At 42.9% G+C, this 19,024-nt stretch overlaps 1 protein-coding gene across 1 annotated transcript in view; it reads right to left on the reverse strand.

The window, feature by feature from the left end:
• Nucleotides 1-19,024, reverse strand: part of LOC126259215 (probable cytochrome P450 12a5, mitochondrial) — a 219,296-nt gene that overhangs the window by 17,163 nt on the left and 183,109 nt on the right. The window contains exon 12 of the mRNA XM_049955814.1: nucleotides 18,658-18,873. Coding sequence (XP_049811771.1) covers nucleotides 18,658-18,873 — 216 coding nt within the window. The remainder of the gene's footprint in view (nucleotides 1-18,657; nucleotides 18,874-19,024) is intronic.

Consider the following 19,024-nt stretch of genomic DNA (forward strand, 5'->3'; position numbering starts at 1 on the left):
GTTGGAGTGATATTGCACAGTTGTACGTTTAGATCACTTGCATCCAATCATGTTCATTGTGAATTCCGACGGACTTGGACAATTTCAGCAGGACAATGCTAACACCACACGTTCAGAATTGCTGCAGAGTGGCTCCAATAACACTCTTCTGATTTTAAACACTTCCGCTGGCCACCTAACTTCCCAGACAAGAACATTATTGTGCATGTTTAGGATACCTTTCAACATGCTGTTCAGAAGACATGTCCACCCCTTCGTACTCTTGCTGATTTGCGGACAGCCCTGAGGATTCATGGTGTCAGTTCCATCCAGCACTAGTTCAGACTTAGTATAATCCATGTCACGTCGTGTTCTGGCACATCTGCATGTTCGCAGGGCCCTGCACGATATTAGGCAGGTGTACCAGTTTCTTTGACTCTTCAGCGTAAGCTCACGTTTCCATATTTGCTTACTAGCAGCCACAGATGACATACTCTATGCTGAAGAAACGTTAACAAAAACACAGAAAATACGCCGAAACAGTGACCAAACTAAAATGCCAAGCTGTGGCTTAAAGTAAATATGTTATTATGAAACTCTTCATAGAACACAATATTTGTACATATGTAATAATGTTATATAGTGTTTATAACTATTTTTACATGTTTTAGAACCAAAGAACCTAGCGATGATGGCGATATTTTCACTGAAACTAGTTTGGGAACAAACAAATAAAACAAAAAGTGTTTTGCATAAGGGTGGACCCACGGTCCCATGTTGTTGACAAATTTAAGCGTTAGGAAGTCTTCCTGAAAACATTTGCATGTAGGGTGCTTGTGCAGTAGTGAGACATGGGCGTTGAGAAAATAAGGGAACAGAAGCTTTGGAATGTAGTACTACAGAAGAATTTTGAAAATTAGATGAATGCTTCGAATAACTAACCAGGCGGCACTGATTCGAACTGGAGGAGACAGAAACTTGTGGCAAAACTTGAGTAAAGGAATCGGTTGATTCGACATAACTTGAGACATCAATTAGTCATCAATTTGGTGGCGGAAGGTAGTGGCGGGAGGCTTAAAAATTGCAGAGGGAATCCATGATTTGAATACAGTAAGCAGGGTAAAATGGGTGAAGCTGCAAAAGTTACGCAGAAATGAAGCTTGTACAGGTTACAGTTGCACGGAGAGCTGCGTCCAACAACTCTTTCAGCTAAAGACCACAACAAGGAGGAAGGTAACATTTATCAACTCCTTACTGTATTTTCCATCCTTCGTTGTCGGCAAAGGAAGTAAACCTTCCAGTTGCGTCACAAAGTTGAGAACAACAGGTATTTAAGCTTTATTTTGATAACTGCATGATAACAAAAACGATGTCACTACGTTGGCCATAGCCCGTAGAATGCGATACCCGATTTTTATCATACTGCTTATTTGTATGTCTGTATCTGAAAATGCGACTCACATGAGGCGAAAAAAATCTATACTGAATTCTAACTGGTGGAAACGTTATTGAGAAGTAGAGAAGAAGGAGAAAAAGGGAAAGCGCGAAATGTGAAAAGATAAATAAGGGGAATTTATATATAGCACAAATAAAGATACAGGAGAAATAACAAACAAATTAATATAAAAAGAAGACAAATATTTTCTGTCGCCGCTTGTCAGAACATATCACCAATATTTAAAAGGAAACACTTTCCTAATGTTCTGTAAAATTATACTTTTTTGGCCACTAACCGGCATGCAGAAATAAGAGAGCGTGCTGAAAAGTAATCCCTCCAGAAAATTTTATGTAGAAACTGTTGATGGGTTTTTAAATTTCATATTTGAAACATACGTAATGGTCATTCTACGTCATTATTCTTCATGTCTATATATTTGCAGCCCTCTCTCGCTAGAGGGCTCCGAATTGTGGCGTGTAACATGGTGGACTGTAACAATTACGCTGAGGTGACAAAGTCATGGGATTGCGATGTGGACGTATACAGATGGCGGTAGCATCACATACACAAGGCATTAAAGGGCAGTGCACTGACGGGTCAGTCATTTGTACTCAGGTGATTCACTTGAACTGGTTGCCGAAGTGATTGTGGTAGCACGTCGGGCATCAACCGATGCTGAACGCGGGGTGGTAATTGGAGCTAGAGGCGTGGGGCACACGATTTCGGAAATCTGTAGGGAATTCAATATTCCGAGGTTTACAGTATCAAGAGTGTGCCGAGAATACCAAATTTCAGGCATTACCTCTCACCAAGGCCGACGGCCTTCACTTAACGACTGTGTGCAGCCATGTTTGCTTATAGTTGCCAGTGCTAACAGACAAGCAGCACTGGGTGAAATAACCGCAGAAATCAATGTGGGACGTACGACGAACGTATCTTTTAGGACAGTGCGGTGAATTGGCGTTAATGGGCTATGGCAGCAGACGGCCGATGGGAATACCTTTGCTAACACCACCACATCGACTGCACCGCGTCTCCTGGGCTGATGGCCATATCGGTTTGACGCTAGATGACTGGAAAACCGTGGCCTGGTCGGATGGTTCCGATCTGTGTTGGTAAGAGCTGATGGTAAGGTTCGAGTGTGGCGCAGACCCCACGAAGCCATGGACCCAAGTTGTCGACATGGTACTGTGCAAGCCTGTGGTGGCTCCATAAGGGTGTGGGTTGTGTTTACAAGGAATAAACTGGATCCTCTGGTCGAACTCATCCGATTATCGTCTGGAAATGGTTATTTTCCGTTGCTTGCAGAACATTTGTAGCCATTTATGGTCTTCGTATTCCCAAACAACGATACAATTTTTATGGACGACAGTACGCCATGTCAGAACATTCCGGAGAATTCGAGCAATGATTTGGCTGTCCAGATCACCCGACATGAATCCAATCGATCATTTATGGGACATGAATTCGTGCACAAAATCCTACACCGACAATTGTGGATGGCTATAGATGCAGCGTGGCACAATATTACTGAACGGTACTTCCAACGACTTGTTGAGTCCATACCACGTCGAATTGCTGCACAACGCCGTGCAAAAGGAGGTCCGACTCGATATTAGGAGGTGCCCCATGATCTTTGTCACCTCAGTGTATGTCAGCGCATGAGAAACAGCGGGCTGTAATCGAGGTTTTTACAGCAGAAAACTTCATCTGTACATGGAGAACCACTCTTTCAGCAATGTAATACCTGACCAAACACGAGCCTGCAGCAGGTGAAAAAATCCGACGCCTTGGCTTCACTGTCCTCAGTGATCCTCCCCACAATCCCCACTTGGTCCCATCAGATTTTCATCTGTTTCCAAAACTTAATGAACATCTTTGTTAATGCTAATCCCATAGTGCCAGCACTAAACGAGTCTTGTTACTAAATGTTCCCTCTGACTTCTCCAAAGACTGTGTTACAAGTCTTTTAATGTGTAAGCTCTTTGCTATGGTACTCTTTGTTACCTGAGGTTACGTAGGTTACGTAGATGTCATTCACGTGTCAACTATCAGCAGTGGGTATGCAACCTGCCTGTGTGCTTCATGACATTAATAAATTATGGTTATTTTCGTACGACAGTTTTTCATCTTTATACTTGGTTGCTCACGTATTTTCCATAAGAAATATGCCATTTTGGATCCAACAGATATATAATTTTGTATCTATTGTCTATAGTGTTGGTGTATAGAGGTACAGTTCCTATATTTTCGATATTTCCGTCCGTGTATACCACACATATTTTTTTCTAATTGTTCAGTCTTCCAGTGATGATGGTTGAAATAACCGAAACCGGTCAAAAATAAATTTAAGCATGTATATCTGATGGCGAAAAAAGAAACGCTTTTCTGTAAATATCCTACGGCTGTAGATACGATGGTTGCCCAGAGAGTAATGCATCACACTTTTTTTTCTCAGTCGAAAACAATGCTATGAATGCGAAACGGTGCGTGTGTATTATTTGAAGTCTCCTGAGTGAGCGTGCCAAATTTCTGTCACTTCCGACAAATAGTGTAGCTGCAGGACAGTTTCAAATTGGAGTCTGTAGGTGACGTACGTTACAAGCAACGTTCCGTCATTGAATTTCTCGCAGCAGAGAAAGAAACTGTGGGGAATATTCACAAACGCTTGTGTAAAGTCCTCGACAGACGTACAGTTGGTCGCTGGGCACGAAGGGTGAGGTTATTAGAAGGAGGCTCGAAGGAGCTCCACGATTTGCGGCGATTGGGGACCATCCACGGCTGTCATACCTGACAAGCTGCAGCGAGCTGATGCCATTCGTCATTCGTGGAAGACACTTTGAGGACGATGGGGAGATGATTCACACCGTGAAGCACTGGCTCCGCCACCAGGGCAAGGATTAACACCGACAGGGCATACACGCCCTTGTTTCGTGCTGGAGGAAGGCCACAGAACGGGATGGAGATTACGTGGGAAAATAGGGCGTGTAGATAAAACACCATTATTTCATGCGTATAATGCTCATTATGTTTAGTAAAGAATTATTGAAGAAAAAAATGCTGTGCGTTACTTTCTGGGCAACCCTGGTATTTACCGATACAGATTATTAAATATGGACGTTGCAGTTCCCTGTGACATGTAGAATGGCAACCAGAGTTCTTTATAGCTGTTCATTTTTAGTTTTGTTACCAGTTCTGGTACGGTATATAAGCGTCATGAACGACTTCAGATGTTGAGCGAACACTCTGAAGGACTCGAAGATGCTGCCTGTAAATGTGAGATAGCATGATCAGCACCTGACAGAGTTTGAAATTGGCCTTATTGTGGATCTTCATTTGGCCCACAGGTCGAATCGTGCAATATCCATGTCTGTAAGTACTTGGATGTGATAGTGGCTCGATACTGAACTTCACAGGAACGTGAGGGTAGACATTCACGTTGTCAAAGTTCTATTTGAGCACACCTCACCACCAAAGGGAGTATCGTCGTGTTGAGAACCAACTGCACTGTAACCCTTCCACATCTGTCACCCATCTGAGAACAAGTAATGGACACTCTGTGACTTTCTGGGTCATTCCACACCATTGTTTGGACACTAGCAGCAGCTGGACTAGGGAATTATCCTACCATGCATAGGGTGGTATGCCGTGACGTGGCCCATGCAAACTTCTGCTCTTTCTATTGCAATCAAGACTGAAATAAAAATGGAAAAGGTAATGTTAATCAGAACACTGGGAGGAGTTGTGGTCTAAATAACAATAGATTTATTCATTCTTAACATCACATGACAAAAGAAGGCGAAAGAAACTCCACACAAACATTTTTATTTTCAATAATATGGGGTCTGTGGTTAACAAAGTGATCAGCTGGGGGTCAACACACCACACTAACCAGAACTAATCGCTGTATCTGATTTCATAAATGTGAATCCGTGGTATGGCCCAAAACTAAGCTACTATGAAGCATCTACACTCTACTACTCCATAAAGAAAAATATGGTTCCAAAGAACAGGGTGCTGAGAAGTATACATTGGAGCTCTACGCCGTAGCAGCGAATACTTTATCCTTCTGCAGGTGAGGGCGGCAAAGCACGACGCGGTCGCCGACTGTTATTAAAAGCGCGCCCGGAAGTATGCAAATACGCGGTCTCGCGTTCGGCTGATTCAGAATGCAGGTACTTCCCTATGAGCCTCTGAAACCCCAATGGATTCCAGTGTGCTGGTGGACCCATTTGCTGGTCTGCCAAACAAATTTGACTCCGTGACATGACTATGTGTGATGGAATATGTCAAATATTTAGACAGCTGACTCAAAACAAATAAGTACACCCACGCATCACTCATTGTGTGCATGATGCAAGAAGCAGTACCTCTGATAGTTCAGATGGTGACTAGCCAGGCTCTAAGTGGCACAATAGCAAAGGACACAAGTCTGACTGTTTAGGTAAAGATCTGCCGTTCTTTACTAGTGAAGCACCAGTACAAGAGTGTGTTCCTGTCTTTCTCTCTGCTTTCCTCAGCAGCTCAATAGCATAGCACATTTACATGCTTAGACTACTCCCACTTTAACAAAGGCCAATCACGAGCTGGAGCGCAGCATTTGAAGCTGAGAGACCGCCCCTTGCTCTGCAGACACAGATTTGACCAACCAAAAACCTTTAAAAATTAATTGGGAGAAAAGAGAAAAAGATTTAGCTTTGCGGCCTCTTTCGCATGCTTTACTAAAAGCATGACCTGGATAGAACCACAGCCCTCCATAAAAAGATACTTAACTTCCCTTTTGCAACCATTTCGAACTCTCCAAAGAACGGCCATAAACTCGCTAAAAGCCTCGTGTCTTGACAAATATCTTTTGTAGCAGAGTCTGGATATCTGGGCACCACTCCCCGTCCCATGAAAATTAGCAGAAACTCACAGCTGTCTCATCGGCTTCCTACCTAACAAGGGCCCATCCTTTGCTTTACTGCCGGTCATCAATGCTCTGCTCACAGCTCCACTGACTCCTCGGCGCTAGTCAGACTACCTGCCGACCGACCGGCGCCACCCAATGTGTCTGCACAATGAGGCCGAGGGACTTGGCAGTCCGCAAACGTTTTCACCCACGTTCTGCAGAAAAAACGGTCTCCTCGGTCCTCAGCCGCCGTACGCTTTTACTGCAGTCAGTTATCTCGGAACCCTCTAACTCTGAATGCAAGTAAAGCTTACCGCTGTTCCTTCACCAGAGCACACAAGCAAGAGCATTAACTACTGCCAACAGTTTCATCATATGAGTTAAGTCAGATCATATCAAATATAGAAACCAAGTAATAAAGATCATCTTTCGTAAGATCATTAAGCAGCATGCCACCGTATTAAAAGTGGGAGTGCCCTGCAATCTCTCACCCAAGAGCGCCGATACGATAGTATGTAGAGGGGAGGGGAAGGGCATAGCGGGAGGAGGGGGTACGAAGTGCCTTTTAGTATTGTGGAAGACCAATGGCGATTTGTAAGTAGCCATAAAGAAGTTTTTATTCTGACATTGTTAAAAACATGCCTAATACCGAATTTTAAATTTTTTGTTGAAAGAAAAACACTTGACTACATCACTTTTTCTTTTCCTTTCCCTGAGAGCCACGGCAGCCCGTGGGCCCCTTGCCCCTGGGCACCCTTGCCATGGCTGGGAATCCTGGGCTGGTGATGAATGGAGTCTCATTGTGATCGGTGGTGAACTGCGGCTGCGGCTCTGCTCTATTGTAGATCACCGTCGTCATCGAGCACGGCGGTGACGTAGGGACAGGTTCCATTCTTCTAGTGTTTTGGAGAGGCACAGTGGTGTTGTTCCTGGTATCACTGTGAGGAAGTCAGTGGGTATTACCTCAGATGATACTAATCGAGGGAACACTGACGGCACACAGTATGTCACAGACATCCTTTGTCCTCGTGTGGTACTTACTATGTGACGACACAATGATGCCATTTTGGGAGCTGACAGTGCTCTTCTACACATGGCACGTTTCTGTGAACTGCCTACGTGATACTGAGTTATTCCCCTTGCTGGTTATCCAGATGTGTCCCTACGAGCCCCTGTGTTGGACCACTTCGGACGTTGCCTTCGTTCCAGAGTTAGAGTCCATCAAATCAAGGAGCATTTTGAACCTGTGTGTGATCTTAGCTCAGGAGGGTACACAGTAGTTTTGTGACACATTTTCCAAACGAACCAGTGGATGCATCGAGGCTAGAGAGGGTGTAACGTCTTATTCATAAGTAGGCTCGTACTCCCAAGCTATTTTTGTATTTGACTCTATTTTATAATCGGTGAAGTCTTGTTTGGTTTGCTCCACCACTTGCGGATACTTCACTTTTTTGACAGGCATTGTAAATTCTATGTTTTCGTTTCTTAATATAGTATCTATACTGTAGTATAACGTACAAATTATATGACGTACTCCACTAATCTCGTAATAAGATATTATCGAAATAATTCTTTTTGTTGTGTGTACTACAATACATTTATTGAGAACTGCCTTTCGTTACACGAAGTGGAAATTTGGTCCCAGCCATTCTGTTTACAATCGTAAACTACTCAGTTCTTACCGTAATAAAAGCACGAAATGTGTTGTGAACGTTTGGTGTAGGGTGACAGAGAAAAAAAGGTACTGCAGACGCTTCAATATACATTTCACGTGCCCTATAAAGCATCCCACAGATGCGGCTCACGCCGCTGTGATTAACCAATCACGGCCACTTGGCTCGGGCCAGAGTTCAGACGGCGACCTTCCAGCGACCGCTATTTGCAAACTATGGCTGAGGCCTCTAGAATGCTTCAGCCAGGCCTGAAACCACACGACATGCAGACTTCACTGCGTCCTTCCTAGTCGTGTCACGTAATTAGATACAACGGCAGGACAACAGATTGACTTCTTCCACAAAGTACCTGCAACTCATTACCGTTCGAATGAGTGTCAAAGCTGATGGGCAGTTCAGCCTACAGACACCGCTGTCTATATTACTCCTCGTTAAACAAAAGTTTAGTTTAGGTCTGTCACGATGAAGCAACGTGTTCTACTGTGTTGTACTGTATAAAATTTAGAAGACATTTGTGTAGCCCAGTTTTGTAGACGAGGTGCATTCCATGCTGGATTCAAAGTAATCTTCGAACTTTCGGTATGTTAAACGAATAGTGATTTAAAAACTGGCCCAATATACAAATGTTTTTAAAACGTACATAGCCTGGTCTCTGAGGGTTACTTTTGATATCAGTAAAAAAGGAGAACAGTGTAGCAGGTCCGTCACTATTCATTTAACACAAGTGCATCACTGACTAGTGGATGGTATGCCAGATTCGCATACTTAATATTTAACTCTGCAGCGGAGCGTGTACTGTGTTGAAACTTTGTCAGGTTACGTCTCGAAACCGGAAACTTGTCTTTAGAAGGGAACTGCCTTTTCGATTTGACTTCCCCCGTCTTTTATACCATCTTATAATCGCCGAAATCGCGCTCTTCAGCATTATGCTCAAAAAGATTTATTGAATTATGCTTATTTATTGACTATTTTCAATGCAAATGAAGAAGTCTTACTTTATGTGTAAGCTTATGAGTCTCGTCCTTTTGAATGTGAAACCTGTTAAAATTAAGCGCCAATTCCTCCCGGGAGCACAAACGTAATAAAGTTCGTTGGTCACAGTGAACTGAATTTATTATTAGGAAAAATGACAAATCCTAGGAAAATTAAGGTAAAAGTAAAAATAAGTGGTAACAATATTGCTACTGACTCATAACCTACAGTGATCTTAACTCAGCTAAGAGCATCCTCTTCTTCTAATGTTATAAGTTTCTGATATGGTATCTTGTATCTGCAATAAAGTCGGATTTGCAGGTTCCAGTGCTAATCAGGCATGCAGTGCCTCTGTGTGTGTCCAGTTGTTGTAGGTAATTAATACAATGCCTAAGCATCTATGTGTAGGTATTATGTTTGGAGCTGACTGGGTCGCATTCTAGAACTTGTATTGCTAGGTATCAGTAAAACGGTGGGGTAAGGATGCCACTACGTGATATATCTATAATTTGGGAGCATCGCTATGCAGAGCTCCAAATTTTTATCCCTAGTAGGAAATGCGTCTGTGACCACTTCCTGCCAACTAGAGTGGACAGCAGTGGGCAATGGTTTGTTATGCACATTCTACCAGCTGCGTGGCCAATTCCGTGTGCGCCGTCTGTGCGGTGGAGTGGGCTGTTCCGTGAAGTTTTTATATGTTTAAGACGTTGAGAAAGAAGTATTTATTTTCCTACACGACTCATTTCCAGAATGAATTTTCACTCTGCAGAGGAATGTGCTTTAGAACTATGTTCCAGACCGGAACTCGAGCCCAAGAAGTGGTATACGTGTTCTAAACCAACAACTGCGAAGCTCAAGTCGATGGGTGAAGTTAAGCAACGGGGACGAAACATCTTCAGCAGCTGGTTAGTTTCTGGACATTCTGTGCTTTATAATACGTTATTGTTTCTTCTTTGGTAGATCGCTTCCAATGCACGCTCGGGACTTGTATACCAGCCCACCATTGTTAAGAGGTGTAGCGGTTCGAAGAATGTTATCACAAAAACGTTACGCAAAATATGCCATAGTGCTACGACCAACGGTTCGTCTCGCAAGATACCTGGACAATGGGGAGACCGCAGTATTATACTGGAGTCTAGTAAATATCTACCTATTGATGAAGAACTCCTGTTTCAGCCTCTGGAGGACTCATATTTTTCGATCTTAAGATCGAATGTGTGGCGCAACATTTTTTGTCCCAGTTCTGGATTCCATATCTTTAGGCTTTACTACGATCCATAAACCCAGTTACCACCGTCATTCCTCCTCTTTTGTCCAAGATTTGTTAGTTAAACAGGAGTTCCGGCCGATTTACTACAGATTTATCCGTGCTCAGTATAGGGCTTCCTGCCGGTACATACTCTTGAACATTCTGACTCACAACTTTACCATCCTCTTTGTTTCTACATCTACGTCCACATGGCTACTCTGCAAATCACGCTTATATGCCTGGCAGGGGATTCATCGAACCACTTTCGCAATAGTTCATTGTTATTGCACTCCAGAACAGCGCGCGGAAAAAGAAAGCGAACCCCCATATCTTTCCGCTCGAGCTCTGATTTCTCTTATTTTCTTACATTGATCGTTCCTCCCTGTGTAGGTCGACCTCAACAAAATATTTTTTGCATTCGGAGCAGAGAGCTGGTGACTGAAAGTTCGTGGGAAGATCCTGCCGCAATGAGAAACGCCTATGTTTTAATGATGTCCACACCAAATCCTGTACCATGTCCGTGACACTCTCTCCCCCGTTTCTCGATAAAACTAAACATATGGCCTTTCTTGGCATTGGGCTGAATTTACGGCCTTAGATTAGACTATTTATCGTTTAACCGATGTTCAACAGGTTACTTCAGCAGTCATGTCAATGACCTCACACTTGTCATTATTTAGGACCAACTGCCAACTTTTGTACCATACATTTATTTTATCTAAATCGTTTTGCAGTTGGTTTTGATCTTCTAATGACTTTACTAGACGATAAAAGACACCGCCATCTGCAAGCAACCTAGACTGCTCCTCAGAGTGTCTACTAAATCGGTTATATAGAAAGGAACAACAGAGGGCCTATAACACTATCTTGGGAAACACTATAAATCACTTCGATGACTTTCCGTCAGTTACTATGAACTGTGACCTGTCTAGCAGGAAACCATGAGTCCAGTCACATAACTGAGACGTTATTTCATAAGGACGCAATTTGATTACAAGCCGCTTGTGAGGTACGGTGTCAAAAGTCTTCTGGAAGTCTGGAAATACGAAATAAATATGAAATGTTTTGTCAATAGCACTCAACATTTCGTGTGAGTAAAGAAGTAGTTGTGTTTCACAAGAACGATGTATTCTAAATCCGTGTTGGCTGTGTGTCAACAGATCGTTCTCTTCGAGCTAATGTTCGAACACAATGTAGTTTCCAAACTCCTGCTGCATAGCGAAGTTAATGATATGGGGCTGTAATTTAGTGGATTATTCCTATTGCCTTTCTTGAATACTGGTATGACCTATACAACTTTCCATTCTTCGCATACGGATCTATCTTCGAACCAGCGGTTATATACAATTGTTAAATATGGAGCTATTGTATTAGTATACTCTCGAAGGAACCTAATTGGTATACGGGACCGGAAGACTTGCTTTTGTTAAGTGATTTAAACTGCTTCTCTACTGCGAGGATATCTACTAAGTTAATAGTGCTGGCAGTTGTTCTCGATTGTCATTCTGTAATATTTTCTTCGCCTTCTTTGGTGAAGGTATTTCAGAAGGCTGTGTTTAATAGCTCCGCATTTGCAGCGCTGTCACCGGTCGTATTTCCATTGCTATCGCGCAGAGAAGGCATTGATTGTTCCTTGCCGACAGCATACTATACAGACGACCAGAATATCTTTTGGGTTTCTTCCAGGTACCGAGACAAAGTTTCGTTGTGGTAACTACTACAAACATCTCACATTGGAGTCCTGGAGTCCACACTGAGTTTCGAGCGTCTGTAAAAGATCGCCAATTTGGGAGTTTCACGTTTGTTAAATTTGGTATGTGTTTTTCCTAGTGTTTACTATAGTGTTAAGAGTTATTTGGGTACCGAGGTGGATCAGTTCCGTTGTTTGTTAATTTATTTTGCTTAAATCTCTCAATTGCTGTTGATACTATTTATTTCAATTTAAGACACATCATGTCTACACTTACGTTGTTAATTTGAGAGGAAGGAGATTGTCACTCAGGACGGCGACAATCGAATTTTTGTATGATATTTTGAATAGATATATTTTTCGTTTATTTGTAGTCGATTTTGGTCTTAAAATATTGAACCTCGCTACGACAACCCTATATTCACTAATCGCTGTATCAGTTTTGATGCTCGTTAGTAGCTGTGGCTTATTTGTTGCTAAGAGGTCAAGCTTGTTTTCCCAACCGTTTACTATTCGCATGGACTCATGAACTAACTGCTTGAAACAATTTCCAGATAATGCATTTAGCACAATTTCGGATGATGTTGTATGCATACCTCCGGATTTAAACAAGTATTTTCGCCGGCATACTGAGGGTAAATTAAATCATCACTAACTATAAGATTCGGGTATTTGTTTGAAATTAGACTTAAGAGTTCTTTGAACTTTTCAGCGATTGTATCATCCGCGTTGGAAGGTCGGTAAAAGGATCAAATTATTATATTTTTCTGGTGGCCAAGAATGACCTCTAACCACCCTTTCCACGTATGGGATGACTTTACCCGATACGCACAAGAAATGCACGTTGGCTTTCTTCACCACCTTGTCAGCCATGTGCTTTAGGGGCCTCCCAACGAGCCTAACGCAGGACATCCCAATTACCAATAATCCCACGCTTTGTGATTTCCTAGATCTTGGAGGCTTACAGGTTTCCCCAGAAAAAGAACAAGCGACTGCTTCTGTCTGAGGGACATTGTCAACCACAGATAGCACCCAGAACTGTTTGTCATACATACTGCCCCCCCCCCCCCCCCCGGGAAGTCTTTTACGGACTGCCACGCCCCAAGGCGGCCTTCCACTTGGTCACGAGTGAGGGGTAACCTCAATGCTAGCAGTGAATGGGGCGCGAATCGATTGGTGGACTCATGGGTCATGCTGGACGTCCGTTGGACCCCCCAGCCAGTCCACAACAGTGACGCCCATCCATTGCAGCCCCAGGTTGTGTAACCATAGCTGACACAGCATGCAGCCGAGGGCGACCTGTCATTAAGTGAGCTCGCCTCCGTACGCTGCAATCACAGTGCCTGTTCATACTGAAGACTTCACTACACAGACAAATAAAGGACTATCGACATGCGCTACGAAACGCTACTGTAGATTCTGACGAAAACGCAAGAACTGTGTCTAATAAAACAGATTAACATGTAGAAGTTCCAAAACTAAACTACCAGAGCACTCAGTTGAGACTAAATAATTTGCTAATCGTTAGGAACTTGTAAAATGTCACAAAATTGTTTACTCACCGACACAAACGAAAACGCGAGAACTGTTTCTATTACATATCAAATTAAAACGCAGAAATTCAAAAACTAGTCTTCCAAAGCACACAGATGAAACTATATAATCGTCTCCTCGTTAGGAACTCGTAAAATGTCACAAAATCGGTTGCTTCCCTGTTGTTGCCCTGTCTTGGGCGGTGGCTGCTGCCTGACTGACCGATTAATGCCAACGGGCGATACCTACCTTTCAAAACTAGAGTAGATGCTAGTCGTTTCGTCCGTCTAGTCAGCGGACCTGTTCAGTGGGCAGGTCAATATCCTCAGTAGTAGTTCCGCGGCCGGTCGCTGTGGCCGAGCGGTTCTAGGCGTTTCAGTCCGGAACCGCGGTGCTGTTACGGTCGCAGGTTCGAATCCTGCCTCGGGCACGGATGTGTGTGATATCCTTAGGTTAGTTAGGTTTAAGTAGTTCTAAGTCTAGGGGACTGATGACATCAGATGTTAAGTCCCATAGTGCTTGGAGCCATTTGAAGTAGCTCCGCTTCGATTGAATACAAATTTTCTGAGAGGGAGCAAGTTTGACTCAAAACGCTTCGGATTGGCTCTTCTGTAATCACGATTTGATTAATCTCAATGTAAGTGTGAGTGACCTGAATGTACCTCCGCACAGTTGGAAAACCAGCCCATTCAGAGGTTCTGTGACATATGAAAGCTTAACTGTACCATATGCGTTTTGAAAATCTAGTGAAGTCACGAATTTCAGATCTCATTAGCTGCACTACGCATCTAAGTTTGATCTGAGGGGAACTGCACTGATCTCGTAGCCACATAAAATATTATGGGTACTCTTCTGAGGTGAATGTTGAATGCCCGTGTGGAAAACTTGAAAGCAGCATTCAACGAAGGTAAGAGTCTCTAGGTTTTAATTGATGTTCGTTGTTGAGTCGTAGGAATGAGTACTGCCATCCACTGCTTAAATACTGCTGTAGATCAACGCCAGACAAGACTTCATTATACAGGGTGGTCAGAAACAGTCTGAGAACCTTGTGGTGGTGTTTCAGAGTAGGTTATATTGAAAATGATTTGTGAAGAAAAAAATTTGATATGTTGTAGCGTTTCCGAGTTAATTAGCATAGAAGTTAGCCAATCAGGCCTTTGAATTAAGGAGCCTGCCAGATACTCAGTTGTTCTCATAGAGTAGATGATAACACGCGAGGCTGCTCAGTCTTTGGATTGATTTCAATCATTAGTACGGTCTCATGCACAATTTTTATATCGTTCTCTCGATCGGTTTTAGGAAAACAAAACGAAGAACACGTTTGGCGATACCGTTTCTAGTGTGCCGCTTGGATTTACGCGTCAAAGGCCTGACTGGCTACCTTCTATGCTAATTAACTCGGAAACGACGCAAGGTATCGACTTTTTTTCTTAGCAATTATTTTTCAGCACACCCTGCCCTGAAACACCCTTACAAGCTTCTCAGGCCGTTTCTGATCACCCTGTACACCTTGGCGAGCTGTGTGCCTAAGACGACTGTGCGACGCAGGCACCGTGCCCTTACAGCTCCACTTCTGCCAGTATCCTCAAAGAATGGCTTCTGCACGATAGCAGAGCTTTTCTTCAAATATTATTTGTTTATAGTCCATTAAATTTCGGGCATGCAGCCACGCAAATAAAATTTCCTCCACTGATATTTCGGCCGTGTATCGTCCGACCATCCTCAGTCACAAGTCTCCTGATAAATTATGAACATCAGACCCTCTCTTACACCTAACCAGGATGTTCGAAGTATTTTATATTACATTTATTACGAGAAGGCTGTTGTAAGTTACATCTAGCAAGGCCGTATTTTGGATCTGTAGACTCTTTGGCTGATCCTGTGATGAGGGTCATACCAGGGGAAATGTTGGCATAGTTAACTCCAAATCAGCGTTTTACAGCAATTTGCGCATTGAAAGACTCTAAGACAGAACTGAAGGTTTATTACTTAGATGAATACGATATTACTCTGTAGTTCATGATTTAGTGAATCAGATGTGGTTAAAAAACTGTTAAAATTATCAAGTTCTTCAGCAAGCTCAGATTCGCGTCCATGGAAAAAAATAGTATTTCAATTCTCAAAACAAAATGTTATAACTGCATCAAACTCCCAATGATCCGGATGCAGAAGGTTGGCGATCTTTGGAATAATAAAAAAAAGGAACCTGAAATATAGTTTCATCGTTAGAATAAATATTTTAACTTGAAATGCATTATTACGCAGATGACTCATATTTTACTTCCGGAAGATAACGCCAGTCGGACTTTATCTCATCGTCGCACATCCCTGAAATATTTTTCCGTTATGTCCGTTTTTATCTTCGGATGTATGCGAGGTGTCCATCCTTGTGACATATTCGTCGCCAGTTACCTCTGTCCATTTGTCTGCCCTACAAACTAAATATCGATAATTTCCAACCTTTTATTTCTGGCGAGTAACGCGTAAGTAATGCAGTGGGCTTTCGAACGTGAGGTCTAATATGTTTTGTATGAACAGTAAATAGTAGTTACCGGTTTCCTGTGCAGTCTCGGATTTACGTTAACCTGTATAACAGGAGCTTGCTGAACATGCAAACATATCTGACAGGGAAATTCAAGACGATAAAATAAATGACGAACCAAGAAACAGTCGCAAATAGTTTTATTGGTCCAAAATCATGACCGGTTTCGGCCGATTATAAGCCCATCTTCAGGTGTACAAAAACCGTGAAGCGAATGGCCGCAATAGACTGAACACCAGGATACGGGCAAGTGACAGCCGCATGTGAAGCCGAGATACGAATCTCGGGCTTATAATCGCCCAACAATGGTCGTGATTTTGAAACAATAAAACTATTTACAAACGGAGCGGTTAATTACCTGACTCCGTCATGGTGATCAGTTACGGATGTCCTTTTACCTAAATCTTATGTACATATTATCTAATTCGTCGAAGTGTCCGATATTCATTCTCAGAAGACAGATGGCTACACTAGCACTGGAGGGTATATAAAGCCTGTCAGGGGGACGCAGACAATAGTGCTGTCGTTGTCGTAATACGGAAACAGGAGAATTTATCTGACTTCCAAAAGGGCAAGGGTGGAAATATATCCGAAATAGCTGAGTTTGTAGACTGTTCGCGTGACGCGGTGGTTAAAGTGTACTGTGCATGACAAAATAACGCTACTTAAAATTGGTGCCGAAGCAACTGTGGTGCGCCACGGCCCATAGATGACAATGGTGAACGACGTCTGCGATGTATACGGGCGAAAAGACATGCAAATGTTGAGCAACCCGTGTCCCTGACGCTTTACGCTCACTAAACGAACTTCTGGCGGAACTTGCTGCTCTTCTTTTGGATTGAATCGTTTGTAGAAAGGACCCACTTCGCCGCCTAACGACGAGCCTTTCAACGTATTTATCGTCAATCGGTTACATATGTTTATGCTGAAGGTCAACTGCCAATGCATACACCAAACGTCGATCCTCTACTAGTCTTTCTAGACTTCACTGCATTTTCTAGCGTTGTGATTTCTCTAGATATAACAGTGTCATTGTGAACAGCCTCATGAAGCTCCCGACACTATCTAGTAGGTAATTTGCATATGGGGAGTGTTCAAAATTAAAAAATCTATTAAACAAAATTTTGAGTGAAAGGACTAAAAAGATAAACCACTTGATTCAATAGATCAAGCTTTATGTATGTTTGATAAGTGCTTAAAAGGACCGTTTTGCTTTATTATGTCCACTAGCTGAAAGCAATTATTGCTTCACTTCTCGTATGAAACATCCAGTAAAGTATTTGACATAAGATTTGTTATGAATATCGTATCATAAGACATACTTTTCCTCACTATATTAACATACAGACCTTCCAAGTGCTCGGTTTTCGTAGAATTGGTGCTCTTGAAGCCCATAATAGTTTTATAACTGTCACTACTGCATGTTGATATTTGTTCGATCATGTCTGCAGATGCCTTCCCACCCCTTTTTCTCCAAAATAATATCCCGACACGAAGCACAAAGTTAATTGATTGCTTCTCGGAATTTAGTCGTTTCGCCAAGCCTTTTTCAAACTTCAGCCTGCATATGATACCAATTGACAGGCTCTCCTTGTGTGTTCCCTTTCCTGTTAGTCACGGAGTTTTCCACAGTTTTTGTGCTAACAAAGTTCTGAATCTTGAAACAACTGTGATTTTTTGTTTCTGCCTCTTAGTAATATTTATCATACTGATCCAATCCTCTAGCAAATAAGCAATTTTTTTTACGAGCCTATTTCGACTTTACGAAGGCAAGCCTTATTAGGCAAGAACGAATGCCTAGACTCTTGGAAGTCCAAGTCTGCAGATTCTATTTTCAGTCAGGAATTGAGCTAGTTTTACTACAGTTCAGAACACTTCGGTAAAGTCATAAAAATACCCGGGAGAAACACTTTATAGGAACGTGAAATGGAACGATAATATATGTTCAGCTGTGAGTAAATCAGGTAGTACACTTCGATTTGTTGGCAGAACACTACGGAAATACAACCAGTTTACAGGGGAGGTTGCTTACAAATCACTTGTGCCACTCATCCTAGAATATTTTTCAAGTATTTGGGACCTTTAGCAAATAATACTAACCGGGGGTATTTAGCGTATACAGGAAAGGGCAAGGCGGGTCACAGGTTTGTTTGACACATGGGAGAGTGTCACAGAGGTCTTTAAAGAACCGAAATAGCAGTGTCTTGAAGAAAAAGTTGATTATTCCGAGAATCAGTACTTACGAAGTTTCAAGAATCGGCTTTAAACGATAACTCTAGGAATATATTATGATCTCTACATATCGCTCCAAGAGGAATCGTGAGGACAAGATTAGATTAATTGGAGCAAACACAGAGGTATTAGAATAATCATTCTTCCCGCTCCATGCATGAATGGAACGGGAAAAACGCCTCATAACTGTTACAATCGGACGTACCCTTCGCCATGCACTTTAAAGTGGTATGTAGAGCATGGAATGTAGATGTAAATCTTGTGGATGAAACTTTAACTACGCACTTGGTTTGACACTTCACTGACACATTGTCTGTTTTTATGATACACCGGTAAAGTCTACTGAAAACCAGCCACAGGTAGTCTATTTTCATGTTACACCGGAGGCTCGTGACCATCTAACAGTGATCGAGTCCACGACAGACAGCGGCAGCTGCTACGCTGGTAGAGATACGTACCCTGGCCACCAGCGTGTAGACCTCCAGCTCTGCGAAGCGCCTGCCGATGCACATCCTGGGGCCGAAGCCGAAGGGCATCGAGGCGAAGGGGTGCGCGTCCTGCGCCTCCGACCGGCCGTCCGGGCCCTTCAGCCAGCGCTCGGGGCGGAACTGGTCCGCCTGGGGGAAGTACTGCTCAGACAGCGACAACCGTGCGTGGCCCATCATCAGGTCCACCTGCCGGCATACGAGCACAGCGGAGTACAATCTGAGGCGCTGCCTTATCGCGGTACGCATTACCGGACCATTCCCCGGGATGGCAGACATTGCTGATGAAATAATACAAATAATACCACTTTTAGCAATCATGAACAAACGCTCATTCGAC

Source organism: Schistocerca nitens, chromosome 5 (genome assembly GCF_023898315.1).
Source record: "Schistocerca nitens isolate TAMUIC-IGC-003100 chromosome 5, iqSchNite1.1, whole genome shotgun sequence".
NCBI lineage: Eukaryota > Metazoa > Arthropoda > Insecta > Orthoptera > Acrididae > Schistocerca > Schistocerca nitens.